General features: G+C 43.4%; 1 protein-coding gene across 9 annotated transcripts in view; it reads right to left on the bottom strand.

Moving 5' to 3' along the window:
- Positions 1-204: 204 nt before the first annotated feature.
- LOC113571424 (cysteine-rich motor neuron 1 protein) overlaps positions 205-20,092 on the bottom strand; it is a 38,235-nt gene continuing 18,347 nt past the window's right edge. Inside the window, exons 5-16 of one of the 9 annotated variants that reach the window (XM_035532861.1) lie at positions 17,525-17,704; positions 14,889-15,092; positions 12,488-12,616; positions 11,755-11,905; positions 8,846-8,967; positions 6,068-6,301; positions 5,173-5,406; positions 4,110-4,331; positions 3,315-3,446; positions 2,676-2,845; positions 1,982-2,204; positions 205-1,290 (exon numbers count right to left, since the gene is read on the bottom strand). In XM_035532861.1, the coding sequence (XP_035388754.1) occupies positions 2,013-2,204; positions 2,676-2,845; positions 3,315-3,446; positions 4,110-4,331; positions 5,173-5,406; positions 6,068-6,301; positions 8,846-8,967; positions 11,755-11,905; positions 12,488-12,616; positions 14,889-15,092; positions 17,525-17,704 (1,970 nt within the window). In that variant the 3' untranslated portion in view covers positions 205-1,290; positions 1,982-2,012. Of the gene's footprint in view, positions 2,205-2,675; positions 2,846-3,314; positions 3,447-4,109; positions 4,332-5,172; positions 5,407-6,067; positions 6,302-8,845; positions 8,968-11,754; positions 11,906-12,487; positions 12,617-14,888; positions 15,093-17,524; positions 17,705-20,092 lie in introns of all 9 variants that reach the window. The other 8 variants (XM_035532860.1, XM_027000347.2, XM_035532862.1 and 5 more) reach the window with 8 other exon arrangements.

Below are 20,092 nucleotides of genomic sequence, written 5' to 3' on the forward strand. Positions count from 1 at the left end.
AATTTAGTCTGTTCTGATTTCAGTCTGCTTCTGTGTTCTGATTTGTAACCACACTGATTGCCTCATCATCCAGATGTCTTTATGGGCAGTTATTAATTACCAATTTATTGAGTAAGTTAGGCAGCAAATCTAGATCCCAAGTGTCAAGATAAAACCTTGTGGGTTCTTGCAGTGGTCACATGATTTAAAAAACTGAAAATGGGGTCACACGACAGTGATCACACAATAGATTTTAATAACGTTTTTCAAAATGTGTAAATGTTGCAATAAACATCTGCGAAATATGTATTTACAATAAGCAAAAAGAAAAATAAATAAGAATAAAGAATACAAAGCAGATAAAAATGGAAATGGTTTACAAAATCAAAGGTACAGCAGCTTTGGCTACTAGTATTCCATCAACATCCAAATGCCACACATTTCCGTTACTCAAACTAGAGTTTAGTATTAATAAATAAACTATGTGAAAAAATAAATAAGGTACTCTTCATCTATGGTTTATCTACCTTTTTTACAGTTAGGAAATATGAACTGCATATGGCCTCCAACAGCTGTGATTCTAAACAGCCTAAACGTTTCTCACTGCTTTGTCTATCCTGTCTCCATTCCCACTGTCAGCCCCCTAATTGCAACACTCCTTATGACAGGATGCAAATTTTTAAAAAATGGGTCCAGAATCTTATTAATATCTGTTATTTAATGCTCATAAATTTTGGGCTTTTGCACCAAACATAAACACTGAGATTTTGCAATGTTATTATCTTTATAGAAATGCATAACATCCCTGTCCATACACCACTCCTTTCAGGAATATTTCATGACTATTTGGTAAACAGTTGATCCTATAAGAAATGCTGTAATCAAGGTGCTCCTCCTTTAGTCTCATGGACAGTAATGCTACAGACCTGACATAATCAGGTCATTACATGATGTAGGTATAAATACTGGATGTAATTTAACCATTATACCCAAGCATTTGGACTGGCTTTTCAGTTGTTTTGCCTACATCAAATATGCTATAGCCAAAAGTAAAAGAAATGGTGCTGGCCTAGCACACCAGACTGAAATGCAAGACAAAGTTCATTTTGTTCTTTGAAGTTCATGGTAGTCAGTGTAGTAGTTGTATTGATGCCAACTAGCTCACAATGACTGAAATGTATAAAAGAGTATTTACTTATTTCCTTAGTAAAAGCAGATTCAATCATGTCTTTCCAGTATTAAAGATGGTTTATTTTCTATTACGCCATCTCATCCTTGCCTGGGTTCTGTGTCTTACCACTTGAGAGGAAGCTGTAACAGAAAGCATAGAAGTGGCTAGGTGTAAGACTATAGGTAATACAAGTAAAAGATGAATAGATGTAAACCAGAGGTTGGGCAAATTCTTCCTCCTCTTGCGGGGACAGTTATTTTGAGTGTAATAAATACAGTTCAGTCATAGTAGGGCCCAGCTATTTTTATCCTGCCAAAGTAAGTCAGCCAAGCAATTGACTCACTCCAATGGTGTCACAGTAAATAGACATCCAGCCAAGTTTGCCGTTAACCCTTGGAACAGAACTCCTGACCTAAAGCATGTTTTGAAGATGGACATTTTAAAAGTAAGTGTAGCTGTCTTTAAAGAGGCAATAATCTGGTGATGTTCCTAGTCAAAGGTCCATAACTTTTAAGCCATTTGCTCAGCATAGATGTGGAGTCATCCACATCCATTAAAGTACAGCATTTCCCTCTGCTTTGCTCCTGAGATGGCTCTGAGGAGACTTTAAAGCTCCAAAATATGGTCCTAGAGGCAAAAAAGAGAACTATATAATAAAACAAGACATTACACGTTTCACAACACTTTTCTCATCTGAGACCAAAGAGCCTTTAAGTGAATTGGCAGCAGAGCAGAAGGATCCTCAGCATGTAGTGTGAGCTTCTCACATGATGTCCATGGATGGTGTGAGAAACTTGAGTGAGATGAAAAGAAACGTCCCATGGTCCTGACCTGAGCGCCGTGTTTTGGGGGGGGGGCGGCTCTAATGTGGGACCCTGGCGTGGCTGTTGTCGAGTTTAGCCCGTGGGATGCTGAAGCGCCCCCCGCAGTGCATGCTCGCCTCCAGGGGGAAGGGTGGGCTACAGTCGCTCTTCATGCTCTGGAACTTGTTCTCCATGGACGGTTCCATGTACACAACAGAGTTCTTATTCACGTGCTTCTTCAGGATCACAGTCTGGGGAGAAACAGGATATTTTCCAAAGGCCTTCATAAAGGAACGCTGCTTGCTTTCAGGACAGGAAGCGGGAAAAAACCTAAAATCCGCCAGCGATTTGACGCAGCAGCACGCTTTACAAACTGTGGTGAAGGTTTAGCTAGAACAGTATCTTGTAAAAAAATCTGAGATTAATTACAGTTCCCATGTCTTAATTTGTTTTTGTGGGAATGTTGTGAAAATACTTAAATCTTGTTGTAATATTGTTTTCTAATATGTCCTTCCCCACTTAGTCAGTGGTGGATAATTTCAAGTTAACTGCATGAAAGACATGTTGATGAGTTATAAGGACTATGGAAGCTTATCTATTAAAATACAAAAAACCTTCATTTACTAACTTTATAATATTTTTACTTTGTTCCATTGAGATGATTTAGGTCCTGTTAAGTGGTCATATTTCTGTTAACAAAGCCTTTAGGAGTGCATGCTCACCTTTTTGGGTGCGCTATAGCAGGACATCTGGACCCACTTCTTCTTGTAGTTTATGAGAACTGCCACAATGAGGAAAATGACTATAGCCAAGAGGAGGCCAGCCAGAATCCAGGCTGCTGATTGGTAGATGAGGGACATTTCTGTCAGGCTTGGGTAGTCCTGGCTTGAACCTTTTCCATGTTAAAGAGATGAGTTTTGCATCAGTTGAAATACATGCACAAAAACAAACGCCCTGATACTGGCTATGTAATACACCTTCTAATCAACTGAAAAGGAAAAACTCTTAACAAGCCTTTAGATGTTTCCTTTGACCATCAGTATGTCTGACATTGTTTCTATACAAGCATAGTAACATGCTACAAACTACAATCTCAATTCTTTCTGAAAAGTAAATCCACAATCCACAGAGCTTTGCCATTTCATCAGTATGTGGAAGTTTACATTCAGTTCGATTTGGAAGGCAGTTCCACCTACATATCTTAGTTATATGAAAACCCTCATCCACCCAGTGTGCCCTAATGGCTGTAAAAGTATGACAAATGCTTTAATAGAGTCTTCTGTATGGTCATAACATAACTATGGTTGTATCTACCCCTGAGTGTGGATGTTGTGGAGGTGGGACCTGTGGTTGGGTAGTACCTGTAACTGCCACAACGGGAGGGATCGTGTGCATGGTAATCTGAACAAAACCGCTTTCACCCATGGTAGCGGTTTCGTTGGCTGTGCCTGTTGTGGTAGATGTCATCATTGGCACTGCAGCTGTTGTGACCTCTGTGGCAAGTAGACAAAGAAAATAGTTGATTGCATGTTGTTTTGTTTTTATCGCAAGCAACCTCACAAAATGGTCGTCAGTCTTATCAAATAATGTCATTTGACCCTGGACTGTTAATCTGAGCATTGTGACTTGTTGCATGTCATGATGACATATTCACATATCCCTTGCCGCTGGCAACACTGACACGAAAAATGAAATGGCTGCGAATTACAACAATGTACATGCCTCAGTTTCCCCCACCTGAGTGATCTATTGATTTTCCCCTCATGCTATGAGCAGTGCTCTCCTTCCATGGCAGACAGGAAGGACACGTGAATGCGCAGGTGGCAGAGGAATGTTGTTGTGGTTCAGACCGGGGTTGGTGGAGCCTCACTGTGTAGGGCCTGAGGCATGCATGACTCTGACCCTTCCACAGAGTCAGCCTCACAGAGCCACCAATGAATTTGTGGAACACATGAATTCCTGAAGCCCACGTGAGCTCTAACATGGTGAAGGAAAGCTAGAGACCTTACTGCATAATTCATTCGCAAAAGGATTATCTAGCTTTTGTATATATTTGGCAATATTTTGGGGGGAAACTGCTCGTATCAATAATGGTTGAAATGACTTCAGAAATGACCCAGTTTCCCTGCAGCAGCTCCAAGCCTGTACTGACTCACCCAGGCAGCGTGGACAGCACTGGCCCTTGCGTAGAACTGGCACCCTGCATCTCACCACTGGGCACCGCTGCGAGAAGCACTGAATGGTCCCGTTGTTGCAGACGCAACTGGTACAGGCATTAGGTTTCCACGAATCCCCGGCCAATAGGACATCACCGTCGCTGGAGATGCAGTAATCTCGTTGGCTGGTGTTAACCGGGAGTAGGGGACTGAGCACGTCCTCTGTAGAATAGACAGGGACAGGTTTAACATAGAAATCTTCCTTTCTGCTACATGGTAAAACAATTTAAAATCAAGAAATTGGGCAAATCATACTTTGATACTCATTCTTTTAATTTCACTGCTGTGAAATTCCTCCACAAATTCCGCACTGATAAGACTCGGGGCTTGTGGTTCAGTTGCCGACCAGCAACCAAAGTGGTGCACTCATGCCAACTGCACTTTGCATCACTGTGAACGTGTTTAAAAATTTGAGCTGTTCCCACGTTCCTGCTGTGGGGGCCCCTCTATTCATCAAAGCACTGAATTGGATAATCTGCATTTAGATGCAAGATGGGCTGATAAACTGGACAGATGGTTCACAGAGAGTGCTGGGAGTTTCTCAGGACGTCAAGCAGGTCTGAAGGATGGTGGAGGCCGTTCTGCTGTTTACTACGGGGAGTGGGGGGATGGGGGGTGCACACATGACTGGTCGTCTGATGGAGAGCACAAAGAGGGTGAAAAAAAGCCACATGTGTTTCTTGCCCCTGAGGGCATGAAAAGACCTCCAGTTCAAGCCAGTGGGTTCAATGGTCTGGAGCTTAGCTGCAGAATCACGTGCTTATGAAACCATACGTTTCCTCAGCTTGCCGTCCACTGGTTTTCGCACACATATGCTCCAAAAAATGTGTCAGAAGAAAAAAAGTAAGTGGAAATAGCAGGTGTTGTTTACGGTCTCATTACAGCTGAGCTCTTAAACGCTATTTGAAGCCTATGCCTGCACATTAGCCGGCTTTTAAATGAGCAGTCAACTAAAAATAGTGTGTGTGCAAGTTTGTGTGTGTGTGTGTGTGTGCAGAAGTACCTGGGCAGACATGGCAGCAGGTGTCCTTGCCCCGGGTCGGAACGTGGCACAGGGTGGGGGGACACATTTCCGTGTCACACAGCACACGGCCCTGTCTGCACGTGCAGCGGGTGCAGGCATCCAGGTTCCACGTCTCCCCCTCCACGTAAAGTCCCCCGCCTGGCGCTCGGCACACCACCATGTCCACTCCCTCAGGCTGCCCGCTGCCTGACTCCTCTGTATCAGACACCCAAACTGTTAATAATGAATGAAACCTAGTCAGGGCTAGGTAGTACTCTATAAATAAACCACACTAGCTAGAATCCACATTTACCCAAACACATACTGTACATTTTGAGGAAAAGAAACCAATCCAATAGTGCTAAGAAACTTTTTTAGTAAGCTGTCTAAAACTGATCTAGTGAGAATAAAGAGCATTTCATGTAGTATATAGCTTGAAAGCATTTAAGAAACAAGGGAGTGATAGTGAGGGAACAGGCTGTCAGATGTGGTGTTTGGGTTTGGTGGGGTTTATTCCCTCACTTTCCACTCGGCTGCCCGTTGAGGTTGAACAGTGGCTGGTTTACTTGGTTTGTGGGTGTGGTGTGTTTGCTTTGTGATTCATGTTTTTATTTTGCACACTGATGTTAGAAGACATTTAGGATGAGCGGTGAATGAGACTACATGACTGAATTGTGCTCTTGAGTACCCTTCTGGACTGGGGGATGGGTTCCCTGTTGAGACATCTACTAGCAAAATTCACCAAGCTTTCTGAAGTTTCCAAAAAAAACCATGGCCTACCTAAACCCTGCAGCACACAAACCATCCTCCATACTCTGCACTGATCCGAGAACTTGACTAACCCATCATTCTATGGTTAATTCATTTGGACTGTAGTGTGGAACAGTGTGCAGACCTAGCTCATCCATACCCTCGCAGGTGGGGCAGCACTGGTTATGCCTGAGTACAGGGTGAGCGCAGGTAGGCACGGGGCAGGAGATCAGGATGCACATCTCACGGCCAGCGTTGCAGTAGCAGTCCCGGCAACCATCATGCCAGCTCTCACCCTCCTCCAGACGCTGCCCGCTCGCGCTCAGACAGTAGCGAGCCGGCGGGGGGGGTGCGGGAGTGCTAAGGGCAGGCTCGCTCTCTGAAAGGCACACACACACACAAAGACAGAGCTCTAAATGAGGTGGGAGAGCCCTGGCATGAGATTTATTTTGGCAAGCACTGGGGTGTACTTTCAATGGAGGAAATTATATCCCCAAGCCATTGGAATTTATAAGAGATCAAGCCTGTTCAGGTTTAACAGTTCACACTTCATTCTTATTTTCATCCAACAAGGTATAAGCCCTTGACCAAGGTAAAAACCATTGATGGCATATGACTATTGAAAAACTCAATAATACATTTTTAGCTTTTCTGCAAATCATTTTAGCCATTTCCCTTCACTTTTGATTCAAAATAAAATTCGCACTGAGCATCAGACAATATTTCTAGTAGTTTAAGGTTAATGTTATTTGCACATCTGTCATGTAACCCAACTACAGTCATAAGCCAGACACGTGTTTGTTTTACTTCCCCAAACAAGCCTTTGTTTATTTGTTTATTAAAGTTTCTGCATTTGATATTTGAAAGTCCTCTGATCCAGATATTTCAATAAATAGAGACCTTGTATGGGGGTTCACAAGCAAAAACAAATTTCTATAAATAACAGAAATTAAGACTAGAACAATTAAAATGTGCTTCTGCAAAACCTTCATGAATGCAATTGGCTACCCCTTATTTATTTCAGTTGAAACTTAGCATATTATAAGATCAATGGGTCATGGCCCGTGCTTATCCTGCTTCCCTCAGAGGGACTCCAGCAAGGACATGATTTATCATTTATTTTGAAAAGTACCTGAGTACCTGACAACATTTACAAGAAAAGCCTCATATCTCTACATATCTGCTACCAAAGTACAATGCCCTTAGATTTCAGCCTGTTCCCGCAGAGGAACCATGCTCACGTAGCCCTGTGACTGGGGGCATGAGTACTGCTGCAGACCAGATGAGGCTTCACTACGGCTGAAGGCAAAAGCTCATGCCACTACACTGTTTACTACAGTGTGAATATACTTATTAAAAACACAAGTGTGTAATTTTTCCCTGAAACAGATACTCTTAGGATTCCCATATAAGTTGCCAAATGGACATCTGGCTGCTGTAGTGGATTACAACTGGATTACAACTGGTGAGCAGCTCCATGTGGCTCCACTGCTGTAATTATTTAGAGAAGCAGCAATCACGGCAACACGAGTGGTAGAGTGAGATCTGCTGCCGCACAGTAGAATGAAGAGTGCTGGTTCTGCACAATATAACAGGGCAAACAAAAATCCCTCTACTCATTCTACAAATATTTATATGTAATTTTTACTGAAATCTATATGTATATGTATATACCCAATACACACATTAGCCATAACATTAAATCACTGACAGGTGAATAACATTGATTATCTCAATACAATGGCACTTGCCAAGGGATGGCATATATTAGGCAGCAAGTGAACAGTCAGTGTTGCAGGAAAAGTAGGACAAAGGGGCCAGTGTAAAGATATGAGCGACTATGACAAAGGTCAAATTATGCTGGCTAGATGACTGGGGGAGAGCATCTCCAAAACCACAGGTTTTGTGGGGTGTTACAGGTATGCAGTTTTTAGTACCTACAAAAGTGATTCAAGGAAGGACAACTGAAGAACCAGTGACAGAGTCTGAGTGCCCAAGCCTCACTGATGCATGTGGGAGTGAAGGCTAGCCAATCTTGTTTGATCTAATAGAAGAGCTACAATGGCTGGAACTGCTTGACACAAAAGTGTTAGAACACACAGTACATATGCAGCAACTTGTTATATATGGAACCGTATAATTGCAGACCGGTCAGAGTGCCCATGTTGGCACCACTCACTGCTGAAAGTGCCTACAATGGGCACATGAGCATCAAAACTGGACCATGGAATAATGGAAGAAGGTGCCTGGTCTGATGGATCACAGTTTTGTTTACATCATGTGGATGGCCTGGGGTGTGTATGTCACTTACTTATGGAGTAGAAGGTACCAGAATGCACTATGGGAAGAATGCAAGCCAACAGAGCCAATCAATGTGTTGGCAAGGCAAGGAAAGCCGACAGAGCCAGTGTGATGCTCTGGGCAATGTTCTGCTTTGATACTTTGGGTCCTGGGATTCATGTAGACGTTACATTGACAATTACCATCTACCCAAACCTTGTTGCAGACCAAGTACACCTCTTCAACAACAGTGCTCCCTAAGGGCAGTGGCCTCTTTTAGCAAGATAATGTGACCTACCACATGAGTGTTTTGAGGAACATGACAGAGTTCATGCTCTTAACCTAGCCTACAAATTCCCCAATTTCTCAGTCGTATCATTCATCTCTGGGATGTGCTGGACAAAACAAGTCTGATCCCACCTGACAATTTACAGATCTTAAAGGATCTGCTGCTGATGTTTTGGTGCCAGATACCATAGGACACCTTCAGACGTCTTGTGGAGTCAATTTCTTGACAGGTCAGAGCTATGTGGGTGGCACAAGCGGGACCTACACATTTAACTCTTGCTGAAAAACTATCAAGGGGCATAAAACGGCAGCTATGCCTCATCATAAGAAATGGAAGTTGTGAATGAACACTCACCTTTGCAAAGGCACACACCACATCCCTTCCGGTTCTGCTTGTAGCCATGGTGACACTGCTTTTCGCAGGTAAAGGGGGGGCACTTTATGCAGCGGCACATCTCGCAGCCGTGCTTGTTCCTCCTGAGGGACACATGATTGCACGATGAACTGGAGCCACTCACGCTGCACACAGGCTCATCCACAGTTCTTGTAGCTTATCATGCAAAGGCAGTTAAGTTCTCATACTACTCCTTTAAAATATAAACAATATAAAAAGATTGAAACACTGGCATTATAACTAGAATCTTTTCAGAACTGAAATAAATTTTAAAAAATACATTGGCAGCTGAGCTGCGTAGCTTCGGTTGCGTTAGATGGGTAGTACAGTATGTGTCTGAGTACATGAGGCACATAATACCGTACCAGTATTGCACACTCACTTATTTCATCAACTGTTGCTATAAATACTCCTTGAATGGAACACTCTATGGAAGACTATAGTAAGCAAGTGAACTCGGTGAGGGAATACAAGAAAGTGTCTTTTTCTTTTTGTTCCTTTCATCAACATGGCTAACCTAGACAATCTCATGCTTTCTTCTTTCTGAACACCCCCCCCCCCCCCATGGAGGCAAACACACTGCGAGCTTTATCAAATCTCCCTTAACTGGCAACAAACATAAGCCCAACACACTGAGCCCAAGTCATAACCAACTAGAGCATGTCTTGGCCCATGTCCCTTTTGGAAGCTCAGTCACAAACGTCAAGTAAAAAAAAGAAAAAGATCAAAACATATCACATAGCCATTTATTTGACTGAAATCTGCCCACTTCCCAAGTCACAATATGAAAATTTAGAATGCACACAGTGGCACATCGTGATGCCACCACTATCCAAACAGACACATAACATCCGCCCCCATCAAGCTTTAACAGCTTGACTGATACATGCCCATACAGTAGGCCATAATAACTGAATCCTCTGTGCTCAGTTGCTCGTTGTGAAGGCTTTCTGAAGACGGGTGAGCCAGATGGTCAAGCCTGGTACACAGGGGCATATGGTTCTGCTTTCCTCCTCACTATATTACTTCCCTTTGAAGAGTCCAGATAAAAGCAGCACCAAGAAACACGTGAGATCCCTGCTGTGTGCACACCTTTCCAGCTCTAACAAAGCATCCAGTCTCCCTGGCCCACTTCACTCTTCCCTTCATATGGGACCATGTTCCGAGGAGAAGCACTTGTTGTTTTCAACATCCGAATGTCGGAAAGGCACCTCTGTGCTGCACTCATAAGTCTGCTCGCTGTGGGGCTGCATGGTTTTTGTTTCACACAGTCTTCCTCTCACGTTCACTCTCTCCTTCTCTGTAAAATATTTTTTTATTGCTGCATATCACTCTTGCCACTTCCTGTTCTCTGACCTCCCTCCCTTTTCCCTGACCCCTGATGGAGACTTCATTAGGAGACAGTGCATCCCATATGCCTTTCCATCAGCCCCTCCCAGACTGCTGTGTACAAACACAGAGACGGGGCGTCCCGCAACCTCTGGGCTCAGGCTTTGTTTGGGGTCAGCCTGTGGAATTTCACTGGGGATTTCTTCTAGCTGGGCACAAATTCCCGTAGGCCCCCGCAGACCATCCTGTTATGTCCTGTCAGATCCAATGATGTTTTAGCCCTATTGAGAAGGGGAAACGTTCTAAGTCCTCCATTGTTAGGAGCCCGGGAGTGCACTGCTATGCCAAATGTCTGGCCAAAAAGACCCCCCACTGCACGTTGTATGCACGCTCAGTGAGGAAGGCTTGTACTTTTCCTTCACCCACACTCCTTTCTTTTGAGTTTGCTTGAGCCAAAATTCAAGGCCCATGTTCTTACCACTACTGTTCCAGTGCTGTTCCCATCTTTGCATGGGACTATGAGATTTTTTTGTAAGGGAGCCATCAAACCCTTCTAACCATTTGAAATTCCCACGTGCTGCATTACTGAACCAGTGACAGTGCATCAAAGGAAGTGACACCGCCCTCCTGCAGTAGTCATTTGCAGCTCATTGTGGGATTGACTATTGATTTATCATTTCGGGAGGGGTCGCCAACACTGCAAACCCATACAAATCCAGAACTGTGCTTCAAAAACAACAAATGTGTTCAAAGCTGCGTGCCTTGGCCTCGTCTTTTCATGAGCCACTATAAACACAGCTCTCACCCAGAGGGATGACTGAACGGAAGTTTCAGACCACCACGGCCTAGCAAGGGATTCTGAGGGCCTCTTAAAAGCTGTAGCTCAGTGGGATGAACGCCATGCTTCATAGTCCCATCTTCCCTGAGGTGGACCCTGGCAGCCAGTGAACGTCCTGCCAGTCTCATCTCCAACAGAGGCTCCTCGGAGTGCAGTTTAGATACTAGAGAATTTCACGTACGGTACACAACGAAAGCTTTTGTGACACTGGCTTTTTGACCATCATTTTGAAATGCAGGGGAGTTTTATGAAATGACAAGAGGCTGGCCTGGGGGTGAGGCTCTGTGGGGAGCTGAGAGAAGAGGAGAACTTCCAGATGTTTGGCTCAGCTGAGGGAGTGCAGGCAGTGATCAGGGGCGGGGGGAAGGCCAAGCAATTCCAAGCACAGGCCGGGGCCAGGATAATATGACTACAGGGTTATACGACTACAAGTCAAGCCCCTTTGATCTCCAACAGGGCAGTCATTAGTGTAGCAGTTAGGCCTGAAAAATCTCTCCTCTCTGGTCTGACCTGACACCTCTCTCTGTACCTGCCTCCTGATCGCTCTCCTGGCACTGACAGAGAATTAATTGACTAAGAGAGGATCCAGGACATTAAGATTGTTTTGTTCTGCTGACTTGAGTGAATAGATTCCCTTACACTCTGTTTGGGTAGTCTTAACTGTTTCTAGACCACAACAGAAGAATAATTTCAGAAGACTTACATATATCCATACGGGCAGGTCTTGCTGCAGGTCAGAGGTCTACACCTGGTCAACATACTGCACTTGCATACTTCACATCCAAAGTCATCCTTCCTGTATCCCATAGGGCACTGCAGGGTGCAGTACTTGGACAGTTCAGTGCAGGAGTCATCTGATACAGCCAAATAAAAGGCACTCAAATGTGGAAGTGTATACAACTGTGCATGCAACAGCAGTGAAAGCAGTTAGGCCAGAGTTCTCAAGTCATAGCCCTGCCCTGAAAAGCACACATATAGAATGAGGTCCCTCTGGTTGGTATGAAATTGCCTTGTAAGCTCCATATCATGGGAAGAGGCTCTGTGATCAAGTGACTGTGTGAAGTGGAGAAGGGTCCAGGATGATACATTTGTAGTGTTTGCGGTGTACTGAGCTAGAGTTTACTTGCGCTGCGCTATGCTTGTGCTCGCCAAAACATATGCTCGGGCGTGGCTCTTAGCTCTGCACCACGGGGCCATGGTTATGGCAGCAGGCTGGGCTGCAGGTCAGCTGTGCTTGTGTTCTTTATGGGACTGGTAGATTTGGGTGTCGCTACTGAAACACCTACACCGTATGAATGTGATTTATCCAGACTGGAAAACCATCAGTGGTTGTTAGCTGTTTGACCTGAAGTGAATGCAATATGCACTGGGGGGTGGGGGTCCAGTGTCCAGATCTCACTATTTTAAAAAAGCCTAAGCGAGCAACTTCAACGTACTGCTGAGACACTGGCACAGTAGGCAGCCGTTGTTGTCCTGCTGAAAGCCAAATGGGCAGTCTTGTCCTGACAGGGAGCAGTTTTCCAGTGGGGGACACAATAATGGGCTCACCGTCTCATAGGAGGGTTCTGAAAGAACACGTGAAAAGATGATTAGTTCCTCATGTTTCTCGACAGAGACAGGACCTTTATGAGAAGTTAGCAAACATTCACCATGTGACTAAAACCTCTCTTCTCCTTACCTTTGCTGATCTGACTTTGAGGAAAAAATAAGAAACCACGCTCAATTTTAATAAAATCAATTTATATTTTCTTAAAATGTAACAGACATCAGAACCCCGATCTGTTCCATAAATTAGCTTCTTTCAATGTGGAGGCACAGCAGTTTGCATCACTAATTTGTCAAGTGGCTGGACAAATGAATATTTAAGAAAAATAAGAGCAAGACCAACTTTAATACTTTCACAATGTCAGCTTTGTATTTTCATACACCACCACTTAGCACAGAGTCAGGAACCTATTGTTCTTTAATTCTTTTAACTCCACACAAGCACTATATGCCTGGAAATCTTGCTAACAACATTGCTTAAGCTAACACCACTGGCAGCAGCACCCCCAGCTTCCAGTGATTACAGATAAACGCAACTGTAGTTATCCCTCTGAATTCTTCTTATCTGGCTGTATTAATGAATGAGCAGTCCTACCAAAAAAATGACATCATCTTTTAGTGCTGAAATTATGTTAAAATGGAGGCCGCATCTATGTGCCATGGGTGCCATGCTTGCTGTGCGTCCCAGTACTGGGGTGGCAAGTGGCAGCTCACAAAATACCTGTGCGTGCTGGCAAGCAGAGAATGAAAAGGAGCTGTATCTAATTACATCGACTGCAAGTGATATTCTGCACTTAAAGAAGGTAGCTCTGCCTCCAACTGGCAGGTTCAGCCAATAATGGGCAAAGCTACTGCAGTCCGGTGAATGCCTGTGGGCCTCCTGTAATGAGCTACTGTGAGGGAGACATGCGTCCTGATGGTACAGGATCGCTAATGAGCTCTGGAATAGTGAGATCTAACACAGGCAGTGGCCCAAGAACCATAATACAAAACAACTGTACTTGTGATGTGATGATCTACAAGAGCTCAGTGACTTATCTTCCCACTTAAAGTAAGATCTCCAAATTGATGCCAGCTGCTCCTAACATACTCCAAACAGTCAAACAATTTAATGATGTGTGTGTAAGTGAGTTCCTGTTATAAGCCGAAAAAGTCAGCTTCCTGAAACTCTGGAGATAAAGCCCAATAATGAATCTAGTCCTATGTAATCACAGACCCATCGTACCCAATTCTGGTCAGTTTCATGATTTCAAAAACATCAGGCCCAGATGAGCCAATACTCAGGTGTGTTTGAGCAACAAAATTGCTGTACTGTCCCTATTGGTGCAAAGCTCTATATTCGTCACACAGACCATGTTTGGATATGTTGGTTTAATTACTGAAAATCGTTGAACATCTTTAATTACAGTCTTCAATTGTAATTAAGACCAATGTAATTAAGACCAATCACCAGCAAGAAAAGTCCAAGAACATATTTTACCCATTGCAATCACTTACAGGTTGCATCACAAACCACTACTGTGAGGTAGAACAACATTGTTTACTTCACTGATAAAAATCTGTGCTTCAGGTCTGTACATTTTTTGTCCTACAGGCTATATGAGCTTTAAGGTGGCTCGGATGTATTTCTGGGTGACATAGCCTCAGATAAGAAGACTTATTTTCATATCTCCTTATGTGTAAATGTGTGTAGCTGTCATTAGTTTTAGGTACATTGTCTCTTTACTGTATCTTTTCAAGTTACTATTAGGTGCTTAAGATCAGTGGTTGTAAGCTGTAGCTGTCTACTGAGGCCTGTTCTCTCTCTGTCTTTAGTTAGTTTATGAAGCTTAATTCTTGGCCTTTGGTCAGGACCACAGTCCTGGGCTAGCATGCTGAATGTCTGCGTTTAAACAGTTGATGTGCCTCAAGTGGTTTAATGATGAGGTACTAAGTAGTTTCTCTCTCTACAGAGAGTGTGAATGAGTGTATGTGAGAGTTTGGGATATCACTGTTTAGGTATAGGACTGTTTGTTGAGTGTTAATATTTAGTCTGTGTGCTCATGTGGATGTGTCTGGGTATGTGTGCATGCCAGCACTTGTTTTAGTGGTTTACAAAATTTGGTTTATAAAACCAGTCATTACACTAAACAAAAAAGAGGGAACACATGACTACTTGCATGTGTGTACATGTTCTCTTGTTGCTAATCTGCATCTACTCTGGTGTCTGTGTGTGTGTTGGGATGTTTGTGAATGTGTGCGTGTGTGTGTGTGTGTGTGTGTGTGTGTGTGTGTGTGTGTGTGTGTACATACCCTCGCAGAAGGGGCAGCATTCCCCGGGGATCTTGACTGGGTTGTGGCAGCTCTGTTTGCAGGCCATGGCAGTGCAGTGGGGCTCCCCGTCCACACACTGGCAGAAGGTGCAGTCGTCCTCCTTCCACTGCTCCTCACGCTGCCGCAGCTTGTGGTTCATCCAGCAGCTCACCTTGGCGCTGCCCATTGACACTAGTTCCACATCTGCACGTCACACGTAGGGGCAGAAATGGACAGATAGGGGAAAGAAACGCATTCAGTCCTGACTATGACCCAGCGTGGATCAGGGCAAATGTAAAATGTTCTGGATGGGTATGTCGGGGTTTAAGGAAAGGGATGAAAGCATATTGAGAGAGAAGAAAACCTAAAATTGGGAGTAGTCACCATTTTGTCATTGGTAATATAGGTTAAATGAGGACAATCATTCTATATGTGTTTTGTGAGGGAAAAGTGATCTAAGTGATCTATTCACCACCATTCCTGCATCGTGTTTAGAAGTTAAACTGAACACTTTCTCTCATTATCAAACACTTTTAGCTTGGTCTTTGACCGTGAACTGCTCAAGGTAAAGACCAGTACAGGGGTCACGGCTATCACCTTCACTCCAGAATACAGCTTAAGAGCATTAGTTGCATTACACACACATTTACACCTGTATTTGAAGCTGGGAGCAGTCTCAGCATGCTCTGCTAACAGTTTAAATAGAGTCTGGTCGAAATTAAGAGGCAAAGGGTGCTGGAAGCATAGGGATTTGTGCTTTTTTCTGTTGAGTTCACAATAAAGGCAGTTTCTAAGGTGCCCCAGGGAACTGCTGAGAAACAAAGGATGAATCTTGACTCACTCCAGTAGTGTGTCATGTACCTTCTTACATAACTATTTTTGCAATAATAATAGAAACTTAATTATCATTTGATTTAGAGGCTATTATTTGCAATCAATTTTAAAGAGTTTGCTTATGGACTGCCCTGTCAGTGGATTTATCTGTTTATCATGTGGTATTGGTAAATGAATTTGATTCCTTTAAATATTATTCCCTACTGTTCTGCAGGTAAAGTGTAGAAATGCTTCGTTTAGAGCTTATGGTGAAAAATCAACTTCACTCAATTTACAGTACTACTATGGCAAAGAGACATTTCATTTCAAAGTCCATGGGTGTCTCCCTTCTTTCAGTAACTAATAATGGTTCCTATGCAAGGCAAAGCAGTTTTTTCTAATAAAATTAAAATGGATTCCCAGCCTCAACACATTTTGTTTTGCCTACGACACACCATGGGGCTGGGATGGCATGATCAAAAGCTTGTGTGAAAGAGTGTCTCACTGACCTAGACCAACTAGCATCAGCGTGTCTGCATGCACTCACTTACTTCTACTTTTATACTCCTTTAAAATGTTAGTTCAATCAAAAATCCAATTTGAGTAATTAATTACTTATCTTACTTCACTGTAGTGATTCACCTTGCACTTTCTTCCAGTTTGCTTCAGGGTATTTTCCTAAACTTCAAAGTGAACAAGGACTCAGCGAGTGCAGGCAACAGCCCCCGAGACTAATCATTCATTAAGTGAAGTACAGGTTTGATCAGACTTCCCCTATGGGTGAAGTGCTCCATTAATCCTTCATTTTCATATTGTGGCTGTCATTTAAAATCTTTCTGTACTGATGACGGACATTATTTGGACATCCTGAGAGGAAAGCATTCTATCATTTTAGAGTGCTTTGGGCTCCAGGTGGGACTCTCAACTCTGACCCCCTGGAACCACCGCTCCTACCTCTGTCTGCTGAACACACACTCTCACTCTGACTAAGGGGACGTCTGGACGTCCAGGAGCCACATGTGCTACTAAGCTATTTACTGTCCATGCCATCCATTTCCAACCAGTTTCCTTTTGAGAGCTTCAGATACACTGATCTCAGGGAGCTATAGTTTAGCAAGGTTTGTGATGATTGTTCAAACCATGCACTTCGTTGGCCCCTGTAACTTTTTCCCATTAATAGATGTAATGAAAACAAAAATAACAAATAACTGGGTGTTGAAGAGACCTACTTCAAAGTTTTATTCTGATAAGACTTTACTGTACTTTTGTTACTTCGGTTCCCAAATATCAAAAACCTTTTGCTAGAGACATTCCACATTTTGAGTGCCTTGGGTGTTTATTCAAAGCACGTTAATGACTGCGGTACATGTCTGGATTTGGAATGCACATTGTTGAGGAGAAAATCATTGTACAGAGCCAGGGAGCCACAGAGGAGGAGCAGCCCAAAACCCCCTGCTCCCCCTTAACACTGTTTTTTTAATAGAAACCGGCCTGTGCATAGCCATTCATCAAACCAGACAACTTTCACTGCCTTATACAGCATAGCCCAAGTGAGTCACACTGTTAAAGAGTCTTAAGTCTACATGTAAAAGCTACATAGATAAATTCAAATTCAATCTGTCCACTGTAAACTGTATGCTGGTAACAGGATACAAAATCGCTCATAAAAACTTTCTGCCATGTCTTATGGATGTCATCAGGGACTTGCCATAACATATAGTATTGGCTCATATTCTTGGAGGTTAGTGACACAGCCTGAGCACAATGTTTTGTAGTGCTTGTCCCGTGGTGGGGATGAGTAAGAATGAGGGTATGTAGTGTACCTATGCAGACAGGACAGCATTCCCCCTCTGGGATATAGAAGTTTTCGCAGTCCAGCTCGGCACATTCAGCCTTGGAGCAGAAGGAGATACCTCCTCGACACTGGCAGAGCCAGCAGGGCTCCATGCGGTACACTTCACCTTCTTTGTACTCCTTTCCATTGTGCACACACCTGGGTGAAACTGTCAAAAAGAAAGGGGGCCATAGACATACTGTATTTAACCAAGAAAGCCATCATTACCATCATCAGGTAAAGATCAGGATTTGAACAGGCTATGTACATACTACAAAGCAACCCACATACACCCCCCTCCCCCAACATATACACAAAGTAGCCAGTTATCGCTTAGCTTCATCAAACACATTGTATTCATACAATAAAGCCAGATCTGCTCAGAAGCCGCCAAATTATTAGCTAGTGTACACTTAGTCTAGTTTAAAGAAAACAGTGTTCGGAGCCACAGACAGGCCAAGTGAAAACTCTCTGTCAGTACAGAAAAACCTCTGCTGTCTATGAGGCTCTGGCTGCAGGACCAGCCCTGCACCACAGCCTGTATGCCCCCAGCACAGCAATTAGCACATGGGTTTGCGCACTGCACCAGAACAGTTGATTTCCATTTTCACTGAGCTCCATGGCCACAAGCATCCTTAAATCACGTGCTTAAGAAATTTCTTCTGATTAAATTCAAAAATCAAGCTGGGACTTAAAGGCTTAAGAAATGCCAAACAAACATCAGAGACATGATGGAAAATGGACTGCTTACAAGAAAGCTATTTTTTATGTTAGTTTTTTAAAACATGTTAAATGTTCTTTAGCTCTGTGTATAATCTGCTGGCTCCTAGAGCTCTATGTCCTTAAGGTGAAATTTTGGGCCACTTTACTGCTAGACAAAAATTCAGCATGTTAAAAGTGATGGTACAATCCAGTAACTTGCTGCTGGTATCTGCAAAATTGATCATCTCAACTTTTTTGCCTGACACAACTGTCTTGGCAAAATTCCAAAGGTACTTCTTTCAATCCTTGATCAACAAAAAGAGACAGGGTTACACTTCATAAAAGTAGATGCTTTTAAACAGCATACCTTATACTTCAATGGGAAATCCAGGATGTACAGTACAGCTTGGTCAGTAAGGTGATTTTATTAATTAGATTAATGCACAAATGTACATGTCAATGTTTGCAGCTAAAATACATTCAAAAAGCTGCTTCTGAATCTTTCATTAACATCATGACTGAAATACAGCTACTATCCAGCCAGGCACAAATCAGCAGCCAAAAATGGGCACTATTACATAACAGTAGATCAGAGTTTGGGCTTGATGTATTACAGGAGACGTGTGAATCACCATAGTCTACTGGTCATAAAAAGTCCAGATTCTAACAGATGTGTTCCTGCTACAAGCCATCAGTACTCTATGGCAACCGCCACATCTGTGGGGCATACTTCAGCAGAATGGATAAGCAGGCCTGAGAGCATGACCCAGTTCGAACTGTCTAATGCAAAGCAGGTGGACAAAGCCATTGGAAAATACAGAGAGGATGCGCCTCTTTTCTCCTCTCCTCCTTTCACCTGCATGCTCGTGTCACTTGTGAGCTGTGGTGAGAATTGGACTGCGCCAGCAAAGTAATGCTGCTCGTGAGGTAAAGTAAAGTAATGGGATGCTCGCACATGTGATTTCTGCTGTGCTTGTAAAAGCTAATCCTAAAGTTCTTTTTTACAAAGGCATAGAGGTCAAACGTCACAGCATTAGAAAATGTAAAGATATCCAAGCCCACTTCACAGAATATTTCATAACATGTAATATTATATAAGGGCAACAGCTTGTTCTTTCAGAAAAATGCAGCCAGCTGACCTTCTCCTGCGAGATTTGCTGCCTTTTCCTATTAAAGTGTAGGTGCTCCCTCACTCCCACTCTTTCCCATGGGCAAGAACAATTACTGTGGGAAGTCCCAACTGAATCAAATTCTGACGATGCTTTCACCACTCAGCTGGCAGACCAACTAATCTAACAGGCAAGCACAAAGTATGGGCCCGACTGTTCTCTTACCCAAGCAGAGGCAGCAGGCTACACTAAACCTGAAAGAATTAAGGTGACTCTTATGAAATTGGATGTACTGAGATGAAGAATGTTGGTGATTGTTCATGAACCACTGTCATCTGGAAGCTAATCGCAAGAACAGAGGTCACCTGAATGGCCATGAAGTGCCCTCTGCCACTGAAAGAGACACTCCTTATCGAAACATCCACATACATACCCTCTCTTACCCTCATGTGCTCTCTCACAGACCTCGGTCTCTCATAGACAGACGCATGCCCATACACGTACCCCTCAATAAACTGTTGAACCCACTGCCCTTTCCTCACTTGGATGTGTGTGTGTATGTCTCAGCGGACAAGTGAAGCCTTTGACTCCAGTCTTCAACTCAGAGTGCGACTGGTAACCTAAGCGCTTTCCTTGTTAAGTCCATTAGTTCTGGGACATGGGGCACATATACAACAGGGTTGAGAGGCCAGAGTGGGAATTTGGGCTGCTGGCAAAATGAGGAATGTCTGACACTAAGCACAAAG

Source organism: Electrophorus electricus, chromosome 10 (genome assembly GCF_041902795.1).
Source record: "Electrophorus electricus isolate QZ-2024a chromosome 10, ASM4190279v1, whole genome shotgun sequence".
Classification (NCBI taxonomy): Eukaryota; Metazoa; Chordata; class Actinopteri; order Gymnotiformes; family Gymnotidae; genus Electrophorus; species Electrophorus electricus.